Source organism: Acomys minous (genome assembly GCF_964271855.1).
Source record: "Acomys minous genome assembly, chromosome: 5".
NCBI classification, from domain to species: Eukaryota; Metazoa; Chordata; class Mammalia; order Rodentia; family Muridae; genus Acomys; species Acomys minous.
In genome coordinates, this window is record NC_140494.1 from 114,093,618 (window position 1) to 114,112,078 (window position 18,461).

At 50.4% G+C, this 18,461-nt stretch overlaps 1 protein-coding gene across 1 annotated transcript; it reads left to right on the top strand.

Moving 5' to 3' along the window:
• Nucleotides 1-94: 94 nt before the first annotated feature.
• DNAJA4 (DnaJ heat shock protein family (Hsp40) member A4) lies at nt 95-17,162 on the top strand. Its single transcript, XM_084781599.1, has 8 exons — nt 95-630; nt 951-1,089; nt 7,371-7,551; nt 9,966-10,070; nt 11,125-11,352; nt 12,263-12,493; nt 16,020-16,120; nt 16,215-17,162. The coding sequence occupies exons 1-8, from the start codon at nt 179-181 to the stop codon at nt 16,428-16,430; spliced, it is 1,653 nt and encodes a 550-aa protein (XP_084637725.1). The 5' UTR covers nt 95-178; the 3' UTR covers nt 16,431-17,162.
• Nucleotides 17,163-18,461: the final 1,299 nt, after the last annotated feature.

An 18,461-nucleotide genomic window follows, 5' to 3' on the forward strand; every position in this document is an offset into this window, starting at 1 on the left:
TGTTCACATGTGACAGACATCATCACTGCTCACAGCTGGAAGACGACGTCACTCTTTACCCGGTGGGGTACTTATGAGGTTTCCAGCTGTGAGCAGTAGAGAGGCCGGTGTCCAAACTCAGGCCACCTGAAGACCACCATTCACAACAGCAAAGGCTAAGGGTCACCCAGCCTTCAAGATGCCTAGGGGGAACCAGAAACCGCAGGATCTCAACACCACCACGGAGGGCAGCCACCCACTCCAAACCCCTCAAAAATGCAACAATCCGAGGCAGACCCCAGAGCATCCTCCTGCAGTGACCGAACAGAAGGCAGCCACACCCCGGGGTAGAGGCCGGGTGGGGCAGACGGTGCGCGGGGAGTCCTCCCAGTCCAAGCTCTCTGCCCAGGGTTCCCGCACACGAGGCCCTTCTGCAGCCCAGCGGGTCCCAGACCGGGCCAACCCCGCGGACCCACGGAAGGGCAAGCAGCCGGCCTCAGGGCGGCGTGACAGTCGGCAGCAGGCGCCCTCCACCCCGAAGCCGGAGCCCTCCACCCCTGAACACCCTAACATGGCCCGGGGCGGCAGTCAAAGCTGGAGCTCCGGGGAATCGGACGGCCAGCCAGAGGAGCAGACTTCGGAGGAGATAGGGTGAGCACGCAAGCCTGGCGGGTCCGCGAATCGAGCCCAGGAGCCGCCAGAACCCCGGCGAAGGTTCTGGGCCTTTGTGGCGTCACGCCTCCTGGCGGAACCTTCCGCCGGCGCCGAATAAAAACCCGCGGCGGAGGCGCCCGCGGCTCGAGTGCGGCGGTGCCGGGCGCGCAAGTGGGTCCCGGGCGTACGCTCGGCCCGGAGCCCCGGGAGCGGCCGCGACCGAGACGGTGACGCGCAGGCCGGCGTCGGGGGCGCGGGCCGGGGGCTCCGGGGGCGTCGGGGACGCTCTGACCCGCCTCGCCCGCCCCACCCCGCAGAGACAAGATGGTGAAGGAGACCCAGTACTATGACATCCTGGGGGTGAAACCCAGCGCGTCCCCGGAGGAGATCAAGAAGGCCTATCGGAAGCTGGCGCTCAAGTACCACCCGGACAAGAACCCGGATGAGGGCGAGAAGGTGCGGGGCTGCGGGGGGGGGGGGGCGTCGGGGTCACGGGAGGACCCGGGCTGTGAATTATTGAAGGCGGCGCGGAGGCTGTCTCCAGGCGCCGCGCCAGCCCGAGGGAGGCCTCGGGGGCGCAGTCAGTGGGGGGCACATAGCAAGGGTGGGACTGGTGCGGGGCTGGAGTCCCAGCAGCCATCCGTGCCTCCATTCACTCTACAAGTGTTTCTGCAGCCCCTACCACCTGGCTGTGACGACCCTGACGGACTCAGGGACTGACCTGTGAGAGCCCAGCTCTCGGAGGTAAAGCTTGCATTCCTATGGGAGAGGACAGCAGGCAAACCAGAAACCCTGACACGGTTGAACAGAAGCTGTGTGTTTGGTGGACACCCCGGCAGCGAACTATTGAGTTTATATTCCGTTTGATGCATACGCCCTAGGGATGAGTTTCTGTGATCTGAGTTATACCTTAGACAAAGCTAGTGTCCCTCTTGAGTGGGACTGAGTGGATTTGAACTGTGAGGCCACTTCCTGCCTGGTACAGTTTTTGGACACTGAATCGCCACGTTTTTTGTTGTTATTAAACAAGGATGCAGAAGTCTGTAACCCGACACATCTGTTTATAGTGAGAACGCCAGGTTTCCTGTGACAAATGACCCACAGTTGACCATAAATACAGACAGATAATAGGCTGAAATGCTCTGCATATTAGTGTCCTAATTTAAACCTTTCCATCCTGTTTATATAGAAATAAGGCATTCTTTATTTGGTTCCCAAAGAGGACGTGACCCACCTGATTAGGCGACTCAGAGTACCAGCCATCGCAAGGAGAGCTGACTAGCTACCCCATTTCTCCCTACCCTCCTTGCTGTTTAAAAGAAAACAACAAGAAAACAAACCCAAAAACCAAAAAATAAAATAAAATAAACCTGGGATGTCCCAGGTGAGTCTGGGGAGCCCCTGTCATGGTAGTAGCTGATTTCGGTCGCACCTGGACCACTGTTGGAGCCACTGATCACCCCGTCTAACCTTTAGACCGGTGGAAGTGACACTTGGATCAAAATACCTGTCTGCATTAGTAATTCCAAGCTGGAGCAGGCAAGCTACTTAAGGAAGGTTGGCTGTGGTGGCAGCAATGATAGAATTTTTTATATTTAGCCACATGTGCTGAATGTGGCTGTCACAAGTTTAAAATGCCTCCCTGTAAGACCATTATACCCGTTTGTGTTCTTTCTCGGCTATATTTAGGTGGCTTACTGTAGCTTTTAGAGTCACTAGCTTTCTGCGGCGTGTTGGTGGGTGATTCACAGACGCGTTGTCTCAGATCCCTGTCGTCTGTCACTGGCATTTTATTTTTGATATTTTTGTGTTTATGGGTGTTTTGCCTGAATGTATATTTGTGTACCACACGCCTGCCTGGTGCCCCTGGAGGCCAGAAGAAGGTGTTGGTGCTGGGAATCGAATTTGGGACCTTTGGAAGAGCAGCCACTGCTCTTTCCTGCTGAGCCATCTCTCCAGCCCCAGTCTGACATCCTTTAAGGAGAGCTGCCAGGCTTCTGACTTCATGTTTCAGCAGGCAGCTTGGGGGAAAGCCACCCACTCTAGTCCCAGTCACCAAGGGGCAGTTTGCTGTTTGCTTACCATTTGAGACGAGAGTGCTTTTGGTGTGGTCAAGCTTTAAAAACAAATATTTGCCCTCTTCACATAATGCCTATATACCTGCCTGGGCAGCATTTGCCCTTGTTTTAAACTAATATTTATTTATAGCCAGGTGCCCAAGGTAGTATAGTACATAAATAATTCTTTTGCACAGCAAGATGTTGCAGATCCCTCTTTTTTTTTTTTTTCCTGGGAGAAGGGCAGTGTGTACCCAGTGTTGGAAATACATTTCCCTCCCTACTTTCCATGATGGAGTAGCTCACTTTCATTCTTCACTAAGACATCTTGGCAGAGGCTGCACCTGACCATAGACTGGATGAGCAGCCTTCATCTGTATCTTATTGAGATGGTCCTTATTAGTAGAATGCCTGTTCTACTTAATGGGGGGGGGGGAGGTGAGTCTCGCTGTGTCATATAGATGCTAAAGTGTTTGTTAGCTGGCTAAGTATCGAGGTCAGGAGGAGAAACAGACTTTAATTCTTTAATTCCACGTATAAGCAGGAGAGCTGTCAGAAGTGTGGGGGAGAGCACAGTGAAGGACCACTCGGGCTTGGTTAAACATGGATTACAAATCATAGGGGGTGAGGCGACTGGGGACGAGATTTGTAGAAAGTGCTATAGAATTCCCCAGAGGGCTCACTTACTCATCCACTCACAAAAGGCTTCTCTTCTGCTCCTGCGATGTGCTGGGCACACTATGCAGGCTTTTCCAGGTTTTTGTGAGCATTTGTATGGAGTTTTGGGCTACTTTGTATGCCACAGGTGGGAATTTGTCTTTTTTTCTTTTCTTTTCTTTTCTTCTTTTTTAAACTTAAGTCTGCTCCTGTATTACTAACGCCTTCTTCAAAACTAGATTGAGTTGGTCCTTTCCCACCGTGTCCTGGGACAGCTGAGAAGCCGTCAGAGTGGGTGCTCTTTGTTTTCGGCTCTGTTGTCCTGTGTTGCTAAGCAGTGGGCAGCCTGTGTTTGTTGTCAGCCATTCTGCCCTGCATGAAGTCTGTGCGTGTTGTTGCTGCAGTTGGTTTTCTGCAAGACACAGGGCGGCCGGTCAGCAGAGCAGCCCCTCTCAGGGGTGATGAGAGATCACTTATCGAGATGGGCCTGGGCTTGGGCCAGTTTCACTGCGAATTTTAGTTTGAATAACAGATTTTCAAGATAACTCCTTTAGCAGATTGTGACAGGGCAGGGTTTTAGGATATGGCCTGGGGTAGATATAGCTCGGTAGATAGAGCATACCCCACATGCTCAGTGCTCTCCCTGGGTTGGTCCCCAGGGCCACATAAGCCAGGTGTAATGGCACATGTCTGCAGTCTTACTTAGAGCACTTGGGAGATTTAAAAAAAAAAAAGTGCATCTGAAGTTCAAGGCTGTTTGTGGCTACGTCATAAGTTCATGGGCAGCCTGGGATTTGGGTTTGTGAGACCCTGCTCAAAGAAAAGGAAAAGTGGTGACATTTCAGAATACAGAGGAAAAGCCATTAGGAGCACGTCTGGCCCAAGCATGTGTCTCTCTGGGCACTCATCCATCCTTCCTTCCTTCCTTCCTTCCTTCTTTCTTGCTTTTGTTTTTGCTTTGTTACAAAGTCTCATCCAGTTGTCCAGACAGACTTCACGGCAACCCCCCTGCCTCAGCTTCCTTGGGTGCAGGGATTATATTAAGGAGCTATATACCTGGCCTCAGCCCCCTTCCTCTCCTCCTCCTCCCCCTCCATTTCCTCCTCCTCCTCTTCTTCCTCTTCATTTCTTCTTGTTCAGGCTGCTATGTGGTTCTCAGCCATTTGTCAGCTGAGCAGTCATTCCATGGAAGTCAGTGACAAAGTCACAGAACCCCATCCCCACCGTGGGGGCAAGGGGGTCTTTGCAGGAGCTGAATTAGACCCTAGAGTGCTGGGTCCGCAGAGGTAGGAAGACACTGTTAACAGCATTTAGAGCCCCTGTCCCATCAGGTCTGATCTATAACTGAACCCCTCAAATGACAGGGCATTTTCCCCTATTCTTCAGTTCATTTGTTAAGTCCAAGCCTCTTTTGGGGTACCCAGATAATTTGGTTTTCCCGGGCCCTTTCCTGGAGTATACTTACCCTCAGAGAACCCAGAAACCCCTGGCAGCAGCCTCACCTACTTACTTTCTGACCTTCCAAACTGGGTATTTAACACCTCTACTTCTGATTGGTGTTTTTATGGTTTTGTTTTGCAGAACAAAGCAATGATAGGTGTGTGGTGCTCAGTTCCTCACAGCAACTAACTCAAAACACCTGACTTCGTGTGTGGCTTGTGTGTGTCAGAGTGCTGCATGCCATGGCATCAGCGTGGGGTGGAGGCTACTTCTGGAGCTGGGTCTTGCCTTCTGCCTTGCTGCTGCTGCAGGGCCTCTTTTGTTTGTCACTGTGCCGTGCTACTCCAGGCAGTCCCCTGCATGAGTAACCACTCATGACACATCAGTTTTTTCCTGGGTTTTGGCGATCTGAACTTGGGTCAGCATGGCGAGAACTTAGCCTCCTGAGTCATCTCCTCCCTGCCCCGGGAAGGCATTGTAAGACTCGCTCCTGGGCTGTGGAGCCGGCTCAGAGCTCAGAGCACTGTCTGCTCTTACAGAGGACCAAAGGTCAGTTCCTGAACCCATGTCAGGTGGCTCGCAACCCCCTGTAACTCCAGCACCAGGGGTCCTTATGTTTTCTCCAGCCTACATGTCCATGTGTGCACACACACATGTAAACATAAATAAAACAATTAAAACTTTTTAATCTTTGTGGTTGTTGATGCTTATTAGCTGTTACTGCTTATTAGGTCTTGGTCTGGAATCTGAAACAAGGGGTGACTTAACATTTCTCTCCACTTGTATATTTGTGACTTTGTGACCCTGTAAGGCCCTAAAAAGTCACGTAGGATAGTTTATCCTTCTGTCCTTTCTGAGTAAAGATTAGCCTTGGGAGGGCCAACAGCCAGCCTCACTTATTCATATGTAAACTTCCAGAATTGAGCTGTTCGTTTCATATTTGCCGAGTGTCGCCCATGTGGCAGACATAGTTGTAGGCTCGAGGATGCCCTCGGCATTCCAAACTGACAGACAGAATGCTGATCTTCACTGGGCTTGTCCTGCAGTGGGCCAAAGCGATGATGATGATGATGATGGTGGTGATGGTGGTGATGGTGATGATGACGATGGTGATGATGACGATGGTGATGATGACGATGGTGATGATGACAATGACAACGATGATGACGACGATGACGACAGTAGTATAGCATAGCAAAAAGTAATGTCCTTGGAAGGGCTGGGAGACTTGTGTGTGGGCTTGCAGTTCAAAGCCTGGGACATGTGGGGTTTGGGCTCTCTGGGAATGGAGGCTTTGAGCAGAGGCTTGAAGGCCTGTGTCTGCTGTAGGGACCCCTGGGCCACATGTTACAATGTTCAGAAAGAGGGAGGCAGGAGATTGTTGTGAGTTTGAGAGCAACCTGGATAACAGTGTGTTTTAGGCCAGCCTCTGTGCTATAAAGTGAGACCTTTCCAAAACAAAAATACTGGGGCCAGAGAGGAGAGGAGGGCAGAGTTGGGTTGTAGGTGACAACAAGATGGTGGCTTGGGAGGGTCACAGTGCACAGGTGTGTGCGGAACAGGCTGAAAAACAGAGCGAGAAGCCTACTGGAGTGGATTGGGCCACAGGGAGCAAAGGACAGAACCACAGGACTTAGTGTTTTGCTTGACTTCAGAAAGGCCCATATACTTAAGGATGTGACAAGAAACATCCTCCACCCGGCCTTGCCAATTGCAAATACGTTGTTGCAAAGTTTTCCTATTTGCTAGAGCTTTTGCGAGTGATATGCAGTTAAATACTGTAGTGGGCTCTCCCCAGGAACAAGGGCATCCTTACAGCAATCATGGCAAAGGGGTAGGACTTTCAACTGGAGACATTTAACATTTCCCCACTTGTTCCAATTGCACCCTTTATAACCACTTTTCTCTGTGTATAATCCACTCCAGGGCGAGCCTCTGTTTTAGTTTTCCTGTCTTCCAGACTTAGAGAAAGCCTCTTTCAGTTTGGGTTTTCTAGTTCTTTTCTTACGGTTGGACTGTGATGGTGGGGTCTTGTCTGTCAAGAGTTCGAGAAATAGATGGGAGAGTAGCGCCAGCAGGGCTTGCTGACAGGTGAGACTGCATTGCCATAACTGAGATCGGGGAGATGCTAGGCTAGTCAGGCAGAGCTGGGAGGGGCAGGACAGGTCTGCACACAGTATCCGGCATGCCAGCAGGTGCCCGCAGACGGCTGTGGTTGAATTTCACACTTGTAAACTAGTAAAGCGATTCCAGTGACTGGAAACCATGGCAGCACCTGGAGCCCTGGGCTGCAGCCGTTTATACACAAAGCCTCGCAGGTCTCCAGCTGGACTGTGTCGTCTAGCTGGTGCTGCTCGCTCTCCCTCCCACTTCCCACCCTGTTCCTGGAGTATCGCCCCTAGCAAGTTCCGTATGATGTTTTCCCCTTATGTCCCATTTTAAAAGGGGGCAGCACACACACAGCTGAAAGCCGGAGGAGCGGTTTGTGGTGATTACATGGAGGTGGGCTTGCCAGAGGCAAACACTTCAAACCTCTCTGGCTCATTGTAAATCTCTCTCTCTCTTCTCTCTCTTTCTCCAAAGTTTAAACTTATATCCCAGGCATATGAAGTACTTTCAGATCCAAAGAAACGAGACATCTATGACCAAGGTGGAGAACAGGCAATTAAAGAAGGGGGCTCGGGTAGCCCCAGCTTCTCATCACCCATGGATATCTTTGACATGTTCTTTGGTGGTGGAGGACGGATGGCTAGAGAGAGAAGAGGTAAATGGTTTTAAGTAATTTCCCCCATGTATGGTGTGTGTGTGTGTGTATGTGTAGGGTATGTGTGTGTAGTTGTGTGTGCATGTGCGTGTAGGTGTGTATGTGTATGTGTAGGGATGTGTGTGTGTAGGGATGTGTGTGTGTGGTTGTGCGTGTGTGTGTGTGTGTATGTATGTGTAGGGGTGTGTGTGTAGTTTGTGTGTGTGCGCGTGTGTGTATAGGTGTGTAAGTGTGTGTGTAGGTGTGCGTGTGTGTGTGTAGGTGTGTGTGTGTGTGTAGGGGTGTAGGGGTGTGTGTGTAGTTGTGCGTGTGTGTGTGTGTGTGTGTGTGTGTGTGTGCGCGTGTGTGACAGAAGACAACTTGCAAGAGTTGGTTCTCGCCGTGTATCATGTGGACTCTATAGCTTGTACTCAGGCTGTCAGGCTGGTGGTAAATCCCCTTTACCCTCTGACCCATCCTTCTAGCCTGTACAAGCTTGTAGAGAAATGTAAGCAAGCTTTATAGTGTACACGTGGCTGGAATCAAGATGGGCCATGCTTTAAAAGGCTGTGTTGTAGTTGAGGATCATGAAATAGTTTTGAATTTTATTTAGCATGGAGGCTGCTCTTGTATATCTAATCATCCGACACCTTTCCAATGCCTCATATAAAAAGGAGGGAGTAAAGATAGAAGGACCTGGGCAATCCTAACATCCAGGAGTATTGCTGAGCTCTAGGCCAGTCTGAGCGGCATAGCAAATGAGTAAGGTCAAGTTTATCCTCTGTGGTGGGGTCAGGCATCAGTGTGTCCAAAGGGACATAGATGACACTTCAGTGCTTAGCAAATCTTCTATCAAGTGCCCGTCTCCTCTCTCCTCCCAACCCACCCACCCCCCTCACCAACTCTTGGGCCCCCATTTGGACCAGGGCCTGCAGGCTTTTTCATTATTCTGGTCAGGACACTGCCCTGTCCAGGGCAGCCTCGCCCCTAGCCGACATCGGATTTTCAGATTGCAGGTGGGGGGAGGGGGCGGTGGGGTTGTGGGAAGGGAGAGAGTCAGTTGACCTGTTTTAAAATATTTTGTAAAGTAAATGACTTTATTAGAATTCACTCTGGAAGCAGATGAGGGAACTCTCTCCCCCACTTCTTGGGGTTCACGGTCCCCTAACTCTCTTTCTTCTCCCTTCCTCTTCTTTGGGGTTGGGGTTTAACATATTCCAGGCTGCCTCCAAATCCCCTATGTAGCTGAGGGAACGGAACTTGTGGTCCTCCTGTTTCTACCTCCCCGCTTCATGCATGCTAGGGAGGAGAGCACCTGCAACTGAGCTCCGTCCTCACCCTCATGTCTCCTCCTCCCCTCCTGCCAGCTGGCCTGCTGGCTGGCTGCTCTGTTCTCGAACATTCTCTGCTGATAGCCCTCCCCTGCCAGCTCACTGCTGATAACCCACTTCAGATCCTAAAACCATACAAATGGCCAAGCTTGCTGCGCGGATAGTTATTTGGGAGAAAATACACTCACATTGGTTTTAAGAAGTGTAACTTTGGTCGGTGAGAAACCCTGGATAAATGTATTTGTTCTCACATTATAATTGGCTTTGAGCTTTAAAAAGCACAGCTGTCAATTCTGTGCACACAGTGTGCTGAAAACCACAAAGTGTTGATGAGGGAAAAATCCTTCCCCCACTCCTGGTGGGGCCTGCTCATGTGTCGTGATTAAAACTTTGGACAGTGTCTTGCCCAGCTCTGTAGCTCTCCCGAAATGAAAAGCTTCACACCCTTAATTAAGTCATCTCTTAAAGTTAACAGCCAAAAACCCAGGACACCTTGTCTCAGTGACTGCTGGAGCGCCTGGCCAGCAAGGACAGCATTGCTGTGTTGGTCCCCTGGCCAGAGTAGGCATAATGCCAATGCAGCCAAACTGTACCCTGAGGGCTAAACCTTCTCCTCCTTCCCCCAGCACCCCAATTCTGAATGCAAATGAAAGATTTGGTCAGAGGAGAACACTTCCTGTCTGGCCACACTGCAGAAGGCTTGGAAGAATCTGGTGCCCGAGCGGGAGCTTTGGTGAAGGGGCTGGCAACTGTCACATCTTCATCTCTGAGGAAAGGGCTGTGTCCTGTGGAGGACTAAGTTTTGTCGCTTAACTACCTTTCATTTCTCCCTGTCCTCAGATGTGCTCAGAAAATGGAGATGGGCAGTTTTTGTTGACCTCTCTGAATGACTGGATGATCATCTAATAGCTAGACAGGATTTACTTCTCGAACATCTTGGCAGGGACCAGTAGGATGGGTTGCTTTAATGAAGAAGCTTGCTTCCTGTAGGGTGGGGAAGGCTCTGACCCAGCTCTGAGTGTTGGGGCCTCCGTAAAGGTCATGTTGTGTAGTGTAAGGCAGTGGCCTGCTTAGTCCACTAACTGCCTCTTTCTCCCTTGGTAGGCAAAAATGTTGTACACCAGCTGTCAGTAACTCTGGAAGACTTATACAATGGAGTCACTAAGAAACTGGCCCTCCAGAAAAATATAATCTGTGAGAAATGTGAAGGTAAAACCAATACCAGAATGACTATCCCCATTCAGATCCCATTTCCTGGCTGAGAGAATAATAATTGATTTTGTCAAATGTGGAAGCGAGGGGGGTTTGTGAACAGAGACCCTGAAGGCACATCTGTTTGTCTAAATGTTTTTATTTTGCTGGGATGAACATGTATTCAGTGTGTTGGCATTTATTCTAAAAGTCTCAAAATCTGGACATTCTCCTAATGTGCTTTCTTGTGAAGGGTGAGACAGCAAACACCGTAGACTTTGTCCTGCTCTCACAGTGCACGAGTGAATGTGCCTGTGCCCCAGTAAAGCCGTACTTATACTAATTCACCGGAATGTTTAAAACTTGAATTTTTGGGTTTTTTGTTTTTTGGTTTTTTTTGAGACAGGGTTTCTCTGTGTAGCCTTGGCTGTCCTGGATTCACTTTGTAGACCAGGCTGGCCTCAAACTCACATCGGTCCGCCTGCCTCTGCCTCCCTAGTGCTGGGATTAAAGGCATGCACTACTACCACCTGGCTAAAATGTGAATTTTCAAGAAAAGTAAAACCTGGTGACTCTGAGACCCATGTTCTCCCACAGAGAACTAGCTGAGCTGTGGGATGCCCTGCACTGACGAGGCTTATGTTCTGTAGTTCCCTGCAGCCCCACTGTCGTGCACCTGTGGCAGGGGTGTTAGTACCCTGGAGGTTCGATGTTAACATCTAGATCTGTTTGACTCTTCTCTTCTAAACACCTCCATGTTGCTTTCCTAAGTATAGGATTCTTTTTTTTTTTTTTAAGATTTATTTATTTACTTATTTATTATGTATACAGTGTTTTGCCTGCATGTACACCCGCAGATCAGAAGAGGGCATCTGGTCACATTACAGATGGTTGTGAGCCACCAAGTGGTTGTTAGGAATTGAACTCAGGACCTCTAGAAGAGCAGTTAGTGCTCTTAACTGCAGAGCCATCTCTCTAGCCCAAGTATAGGATTCTAAGCACAGTGCCCAGTGCAATAGGCAGCTGCTGAAAGGAACACACAGAAAGGTGTGCTTGTCTCCCACCTCCACAGGTATCGGAGGGAAGAAAGGATCCGTGGAGAAGTGCCCTCTGTGCAAGGGGCGGGGGATGCAGATCCACATTCAGCAGATCGGGCCTGGCATGGTGCAGCAGATCCAGACTGTGTGCATCGAGTGCAAGGGCCAGGGCGAGCGCATCAACCCCAAGGACCGCTGTGACAGCTGCAGCGGCGCCAAGGTTGTCAGAGAGAAGAAGATTATCGAGGTACACGTGGAGAAAGGTGAGGCTGGCCACTTAGTGCTGTGGGGGGCCCTCTCTCTAATCATGGCACAAGCAGGGCAGGTGTCAGGGATGTGGCTCTGGGTGGCAGCATGTTTACAAGACCAAGACCCTTTTTAGGTCATCCTCCTATGACCTCTCCTGGCCTGAGGAAGGACCAGTGAGGTCACAGAAAAATCTTTGACCTCGGGTCTGTTCAACTGCCCTTACCTGTCCTTCTCGAAGCATCCCTTAAGAATGAATCTTTTCAAGTATTTGTCCCAAGAGCTTTTATTGCCCGTTGGCTGCCAGGGCTTTAAAAGGTTTCTGGAGCTGTTTGCTACCCCTCTCCAGATTCTCCCAGAACCAGTGCCTTCCCTTGCTAGCTCATCTGGTTTCATCATCCTAAGGCCCATTTCAGTCCCATCTGTTTTTCTAAAAGTCCTAATCCTGAGACTTTTTGATCCAGCAAATATGTCATACATCAGATGAGACAAAAAATCAAACCATCGGCTGCTCAAAGACTTCCCTAAATACGCCTTCACCTTGTATTTGCATGCCAACATCTGAAAAAGGCTAGGCACTTCCACAAGTCTCCCATTCAGGCCACAGCGCGTGCCCATACATACCAGGAAGTGGGTGGTGACCGCCCAATGTGTGTGCCCTTAGTGTAGCACACAGCACCCAGCGCAACGGGATCAGATGTGGAATCTTACTTGCCCTCTCCCTTTTACATCCGTGCCCCAGGGCCTGTGGTGGAGGCAGCAGAGCCTTTGCTTGGTGACTGTTCCAGCTACGCTTCCAACACCGCCCGTGGGAGGCTGGGGTGGGGGGAGTATTAATGAGTTAAGAACCCCAGAGATTTCTGTCCCGTCAGAAACTCTGAGCTCCGGCTGGGAGAAGCGGCTAACCGGAAGGGTGATGTTCCATAGGTATGAAGGATGGGCAAAAGATACTGTTTCATGGAGAAGGAGATCAGGAGCCTGAGCTGGAGCCTGGTGATGTCATAATTGTGCTTGATCAGAAGGATCATAGTGTCTTTCAGAGACGAGGCCATGATTTGATCATGAAAATGAAAATTCAGCTTTCTGAAGCTCTCTGTGGCTTCAAGAAGACAATAAAAACGCTGGATGACCGCGTCCTCGTTATTACGTCCAAGTCAGGTGAGCACGTTCTCCACGTCTGCTTGCTGGTCTAACAGTTCGCGCTCAGTGGACTCACTCCACAGTCTCACCTGATACTCTCTAATGAACTAATCTTATTCCTCTAAGGACATATTTTATTTTTAATTATGCCTATGTGCATGTGTCCTTCTGTGGGTATGTGTACCTGTGCAAACAGTGGCTGTTCCTGGAGCTGGAGTTACAGGCAGTTATGAGTCAACTTGACATGGGCGGCAGGAACTGAACGCTGGTCCTGAACTGCAGGAACAGAACCTAGTCTGAACCGCTAAACCATCTCTTCAGCCCCTAAATTTAACTTCTTACAATGTATTGTGCTGTATCGTGTGTGAGGTCACATGACAGCTTTAGAGAGCGAGTCTGTTCTCTGCCTCGGATGCTAGGGACCACACTCGGGTGGGTCATCAGTTTGCACAGCAGGAGCTGCTACCTGCTGCTCCATCTCATTAGCCTGCTCTGAAGTTAGCGCCCAAGGAGACCGCGGTGCCCTTCTTTAATATTTTCTAGGGTAGGAAGAGGACTCTCAGGTAAGAGTCTTGGGAGCCTGGAATTCCATCTGGACGTTTCCAGCTAAGTTTACACTTTAAACATCTGAGTAGCGGAGCACAGCTGGCAAGGCCTCTTCTCTCAAGTGATGCCTGTGCTGCTACTTCGTGTGTTCCCTGGTTTCTGGACTATCTGTCACGTATGAGAACATTTTCAAATAGGATTTTCCTGGAAAAAAAGAAAAAAGTCATTAGCTGTGAGCATATCTTCAGAGGCCTCCACAGGAACACCCCCCACCCCATGGGAGGTGCCTCTGAAAAGGGTCCTAGGACCCTGGGCCCAGCCTTCCAGTACTTGCATAGACGCCGCGTTCTCAGCCTCATAACTTACGGGTTCATGTGGGTTCTAGAGCACCTGTGTAGAAGACACTGAGGCCCAAGGCTGGGCTAGTGACTAAGGCAGTTGTGCACAGCCAAGACATCCACGCAGGGTTCTCCTATGGTGGGGGGCTGGGGGCCAGTGACTGGGTGGTAAAGCTTGCAGCACAGTCCTTGGGTACTGGCGATAAGACTGAAGTCCTGCGGGTCAGGTGAGGAGTACCAGGACCTCCCGCCCCTGCCCGGTCCCCTTCCTGTCACTCTGCTCTTTGCAGTCTTCTCTGTCGGTCTCGCTCCTCCTTTGCTGGAGATGATCACAGATGAGATTGCATTTCTCAACTGACCAGTTATGGTGTTTTTTAATCTTGTGTTTCAGACTTAGAGCTGCCTGTACACGAATGGCATAAGCATGCAATCTCAGCAGTTAGAGGGCTGAAGGCAGCCTAGTCTACATAGCAAGACACTGTTTCAGTTGGGCACGAGGCAGGGGGCGGGGGAGAGTGAGAGAGTGAGTGAGTGCTGAGGATGTAGCTCAGTTGGTAGACTGTTAGCCTAGCACTCATGCAGTTTTGGTTCAATACCCAGCACCACATACTGGGTGTGCTGGTGCGGGCCTGCATGTGGAGCCTGAGCAACAGGGCCAAACGTTCAGATAGACACAAGAAAGAGACTGCCTCAGAAAAGCATGTTTCAATGTTACAAAAAGTTGTAGGGATAAAAATATACAAGGTCCACCACTAAGATTTGCCATCTTTTACCCCATCTGTGGTACGCATGCGCATGTGCTTATATAATCAAGGATCAATGCGCGGCCCTGTACTGTCAAGTTTTAAAGCCAGAGATGCCTTTCTTTAGGCTCCACTCCACAACCCTCCCAGGTACCCAGTCCCTCCTGTCACCTGAGGCATAAAGTTGAAGGTTGCTCTTCACACAAGGCCTTAGGTCATCTCATATGAACTGGGCCTGGTGGTATGTTTCAGACCCCAAACGTCGTCACAACCCAGACTGTAGCCTTTGTGTGAGCCATGGCTGGCAGCATTTGTGTGACTTATTTGGAAAAGTCTATCTCTGGCCATGGGTGGATAATATAAAGTCAGGTCATCCTGGCAGAATCCCCTGAGGCAGGGTGCTGTTGCACGGGCTTACTCCTGCTACCTTCCCTGACCCCCAGCCTGGGGAACCTGGGAGTCAAGGACAGAAGTGGGGTTCATGAGAAGGGAGCCCCAAAAGGAAGGAAACCCTTTCCTTGGTTAGGTGGGAGAAAGGGCAGGGCATCTAGAAAGCCTGCTGGGGATTTCTTTTAGGTCTTTTGTGCGCTCCTGTGTGTGTGTGTATGTGTGTGTGTGTGTTTGTGTGTGTGTGTGCATGCACACCTCCTCTCTCCTTTCCTCCTCTTCTGTTGGTTCTATTGGTTCTCTTTCATTTTTCCTCCCTTTCCTTCACTGTTGAGCCAGCTGCCTTTCCAGAACCACTTGACTCTAGGACTTGTGGGTATTGAAGGCAGGGAGCTGTCTCTGGTAGAGGGGCTAGCATCCTTCCCTTTCTCCCTCTGGTTTCCACTCTTGGTCCTGGGTTCCCATCCCCCAGCAAGTCTGAGATAGCGGGGAGATCCTGGCTGGGGTACAGCAGGAAGTGGCACCTGATGAACCAAAGACAGAAAGTGTTTCCAAACAACCCCACTAATAGCACAAAAAGCCCGCTGGCCTGGGCCTGTCCAGTTAACAGTCACCCCAGTGTCCTACAGTGATGAGTGCTGACTGTAGGCGACAGTGCACTGGCACTGAATCTTAAGCTCCTGGTGGACTTCTGTAAGAGACAGGTCACTTTCTGTACAGCGTGCTCTCCCCTGGGAGGAACTACTAAGTTGGTCCTAACTTCCTCTATCCTGTCCCCATTTTCTGCACATTTCTTTGCTTCTTGTCCATTTTCATCTTCTATGTTTTGTGGTGCTGCTGACTGAACACAGGATCTTGTGTGTACTTGAGAGCCTCTGACCACTGAATTTTCATGACTGAAGGGAATATTTCTCAGACACTTTCTTGCCCCTGATCTCTTACAAGCCTCTATCGAGAGAGAACCCCTTTAAGCTTTGGAGGAGGGTCTTAAGTGTCCCAAGTACTAACCTCCAAGGATGCCTTTGGAGATCTTACCAATATGGACCAGGCAGAGTATGTGGTACGGGGATATCCCAGCTCACCAGCTTAAGTAGAGCAAGTGTGTGGTAAGCAGGAATGGGCCACCTGGCACTCCTGGCCTCAGGAAGCTGTTTCCTGAGCAGGGAGGGAGCTGAGACTCCCATGAATCCCTTTCCAAGCTCTGCCTGTGTTTGTGAGCAGCACAGTCACCATGGTTGTGCTACAGACATCCATAACCAGTAGAAGAGACAGGTGGGCAAGTACTGGCCCCATTGGAGGCCAGTTTTAAACTGTTCTACATTATGGTAGACATTTGTGTGCTCGCTCCTTCCTGAAGCAGGCCAGAGAGTCCTGTCCCAGGCCCTGCTTAGTGTCCAACAGGAATAGCGCTCTATCCTCTGCTCATTACCGAAGGGCCATTAGAGCCCACCCCTAGCTCTTCTTAGAGGGGGACCACCCTCTCCGGGCTCCCTTTGTCTTCCTGTTTCCTAACTGAAGCTTTTCTGGCAGGTGAGGTGATAAAGCATGGCGACCTCAAGTGTGTGCGCAACGAGGGGATGCCCATCTACAAAGCCCCTCTGGAGAAGGGGGTGCTGATCATACAGTTCTTAGTAAGTGCCCTGTTCATACTCTCATGAGACATACCATTAACTACCTTGGCAGAAAGCAAAGAAACCCCTTCTCCCTGTGTGCTCACCTCCGCAGGTAGTCTTCCCTGAAAAACACTGGCTTTCTCAGGAGAAGCTCCCTCAGCTGGAGGCGCTGCTTCCCCCTCGGCAGAAGGTGAGGGTCACAGATGACATGGATCAGGTGGAGCTGAAGGAGTTCAATCCCAACGAGCAGAACTGGCGCCAGCACAGGGAGGCCTATGAGGAGGACGACGATGGGCCCCGCACTGGCGTGCAGTGCCAGACGGCGTGATGGCGCAGCATAGCACGGCCTGGCCGGACTAGTACATGATGAATGTAAACTTGGCACAATGAAAATGGCATCGCTTTAATAGCCTCGTGTTTGGGGTGTCCTGTGTACGTGTGCAGCAGTCTCCATTGCTGTTAACTTTTGGGTTTTCTTGTTTCTCTTCTGGTTGTAACTTAAGTTATAGTTTGATCTATATTTAAATGTGTTTTAAGTTCAGTCACCTTTAGTCTGCATATGGAATCTGCTCATTTGTACTTTCAGGACGTATTTTGGAGATGCCAGCACCACACTGACCCTTGTGCTTCTTCGTGGCTTCTCCGTGGTTCATTTCCACAGTAGGCCCAGAGAGCCATACTCAGCCCCCAACAAAGGCCGAGAAAGTGGGTGTCTGGCCCATCTCCAGTTTGTGGTTTTTCTCTCCTTCCTCCCTTGGCTGAGTCACCGAGGGTATGAGCTCAGGTCTGCTAATAACATTTCCGAATCTAGACTCTGGATCTCTTAGACAATAAAAGCACATGTATGGCTTGCACTTGGCCCGGCACGCCTGGCTCACATGAGTTGGCTGTACGGAAAAAGCTGCAGGGCTAGTCTAGCTCGCTACTGTTCTGTCCCCTCAGGTGGTTAGAAAGGGGTTTGTTTGACCATCTCTCTTGGAAGACTTCTGAACTTTCCAAGTCTTGTGATGACAAATCCATTTTAAACGATAAGCCAATAAAGCCATTTATTTGCCTGTGACCCCCTACCTTGTGCTTGTGATGTTAATGGTTATCTGTTGACCTGTGCAATGTTGTCCCACCAAAGTGCTTACCTAAAGAAGGCTAACCCCTACCACGGAGCTGGCAGCACCTGTGCAGCTGCAGAGGCAACCGGAGGACAATGCTGGTGGCTCAGGCCCTGCACAGCCAGCCTAGTGTCTCAGGGTGACTTAAGGATATGTGATGGCACAGCACCCCTCAGTGTTTCCACCCTCGTCTCCAGACAGCTGTTCCTGACTGCAGCCAGACTACAAAGGGCTTTCTGCTCAACATGTTTGCTGAGAACTGAAGTAACCATGTTCTTCTAATTAACTGGCATGAATAGCACCGAGTAGCTGCTTGGAACGGCTGCTAGTTACTACTTCCCTCCTGCCAAGTAGAATGCACTAGAAGTAAAGGCTACCTCAGCCTCTAGCCGTTACTACTCTCTTTTCTACAAATGAAATTTAACACACTGCTGCTTAAGCTGCTGGGCTAACCTGTCGGGTCCACCCTTATTTGGTTTTTATGGTACCAGAGAGTTTGACACAGACCAGGAACCTGTCCCCTAGGAGGGTCAGAGGGCGGACCATGGCTTGGTGGGTAAGCCAGCTAGCGGGACCAGGCTCTCCAAGAACACTGCCAGTTAGGGGAACATAACTTGCTCCACATCCAGAAAGTGCACCTATGCTCACCTCGACCACTGGCCAGGGCAGACTTGCAACTGCTTCCTCCAACTAAGGCATTAGTAAACGGACCAGCACTCCAGGGTGTGGTTTCTGTGCTGTGGCCTCCTGATAAAGCACTGCTGGGGAGCTGCTGTTCAGCCTGTGCTGGGACAAAACTATCTCATCTCCTCCCTGTTATGAATCTGCAGGGTGCTGCTGAACCTTGCTACCTGTATATCTGTCACTTTAAAATTAAACTTGAGCTGGGACGAGACACAAATGGCTTTACCTTGTCTTTTCTTAAGCACTCAACAGTGTCAGGTGCCAGACTGTCTCACCCTGGCTGGCAGAAGGAATAAGCTTTCTCTTGGGGGACTTTGACTTGGGGGGTGGGATGAATGCAGTGGTGAAGGGGAGACCTGAAAACTGGGGAGCAGAAGGGAACAGGAGACAAGGACGCTGAGAAAGCTCTGATGTGAGGGTGTAGACCAGTTTGAGGCAACCACTCTGAGGCAGAGGAAACAGGACTGTGGCTACAGGGGGTGAGCAAGGAAGTGGAAAAGCCAGGCAGGCCTGTCGTAAGGACCTGAGCCTGAGGACAGGCACACAGTTTCGGTATGAAGTGACAAGCG

What these genes read in the sequence shown, in the direction of transcription:
- DNAJA4 (XM_084781599.1), top strand. Translation starts at nt 179, where the DNA reads ATGCCTAGGGGGAACCAGAAACCGCAGGATCTCAACACCACCACGGAG. An exon ending in AATCTGTGAGAAATGTGAAG is followed by an intron (nt 10,071 to 11,124) that starts GTAAAACCAATA and finishes CCACCTCCACAG; the next exon opens with GTATCGGAGGGAAGAAAGGA. An exon ending in CGTTATTACGTCCAAGTCAG is followed by an intron (nt 12,494 to 16,019) that starts GTGAGCACGTTC and finishes CTTTTCTGGCAG; the next exon opens with GTGAGGTGATAAAGCATGGC.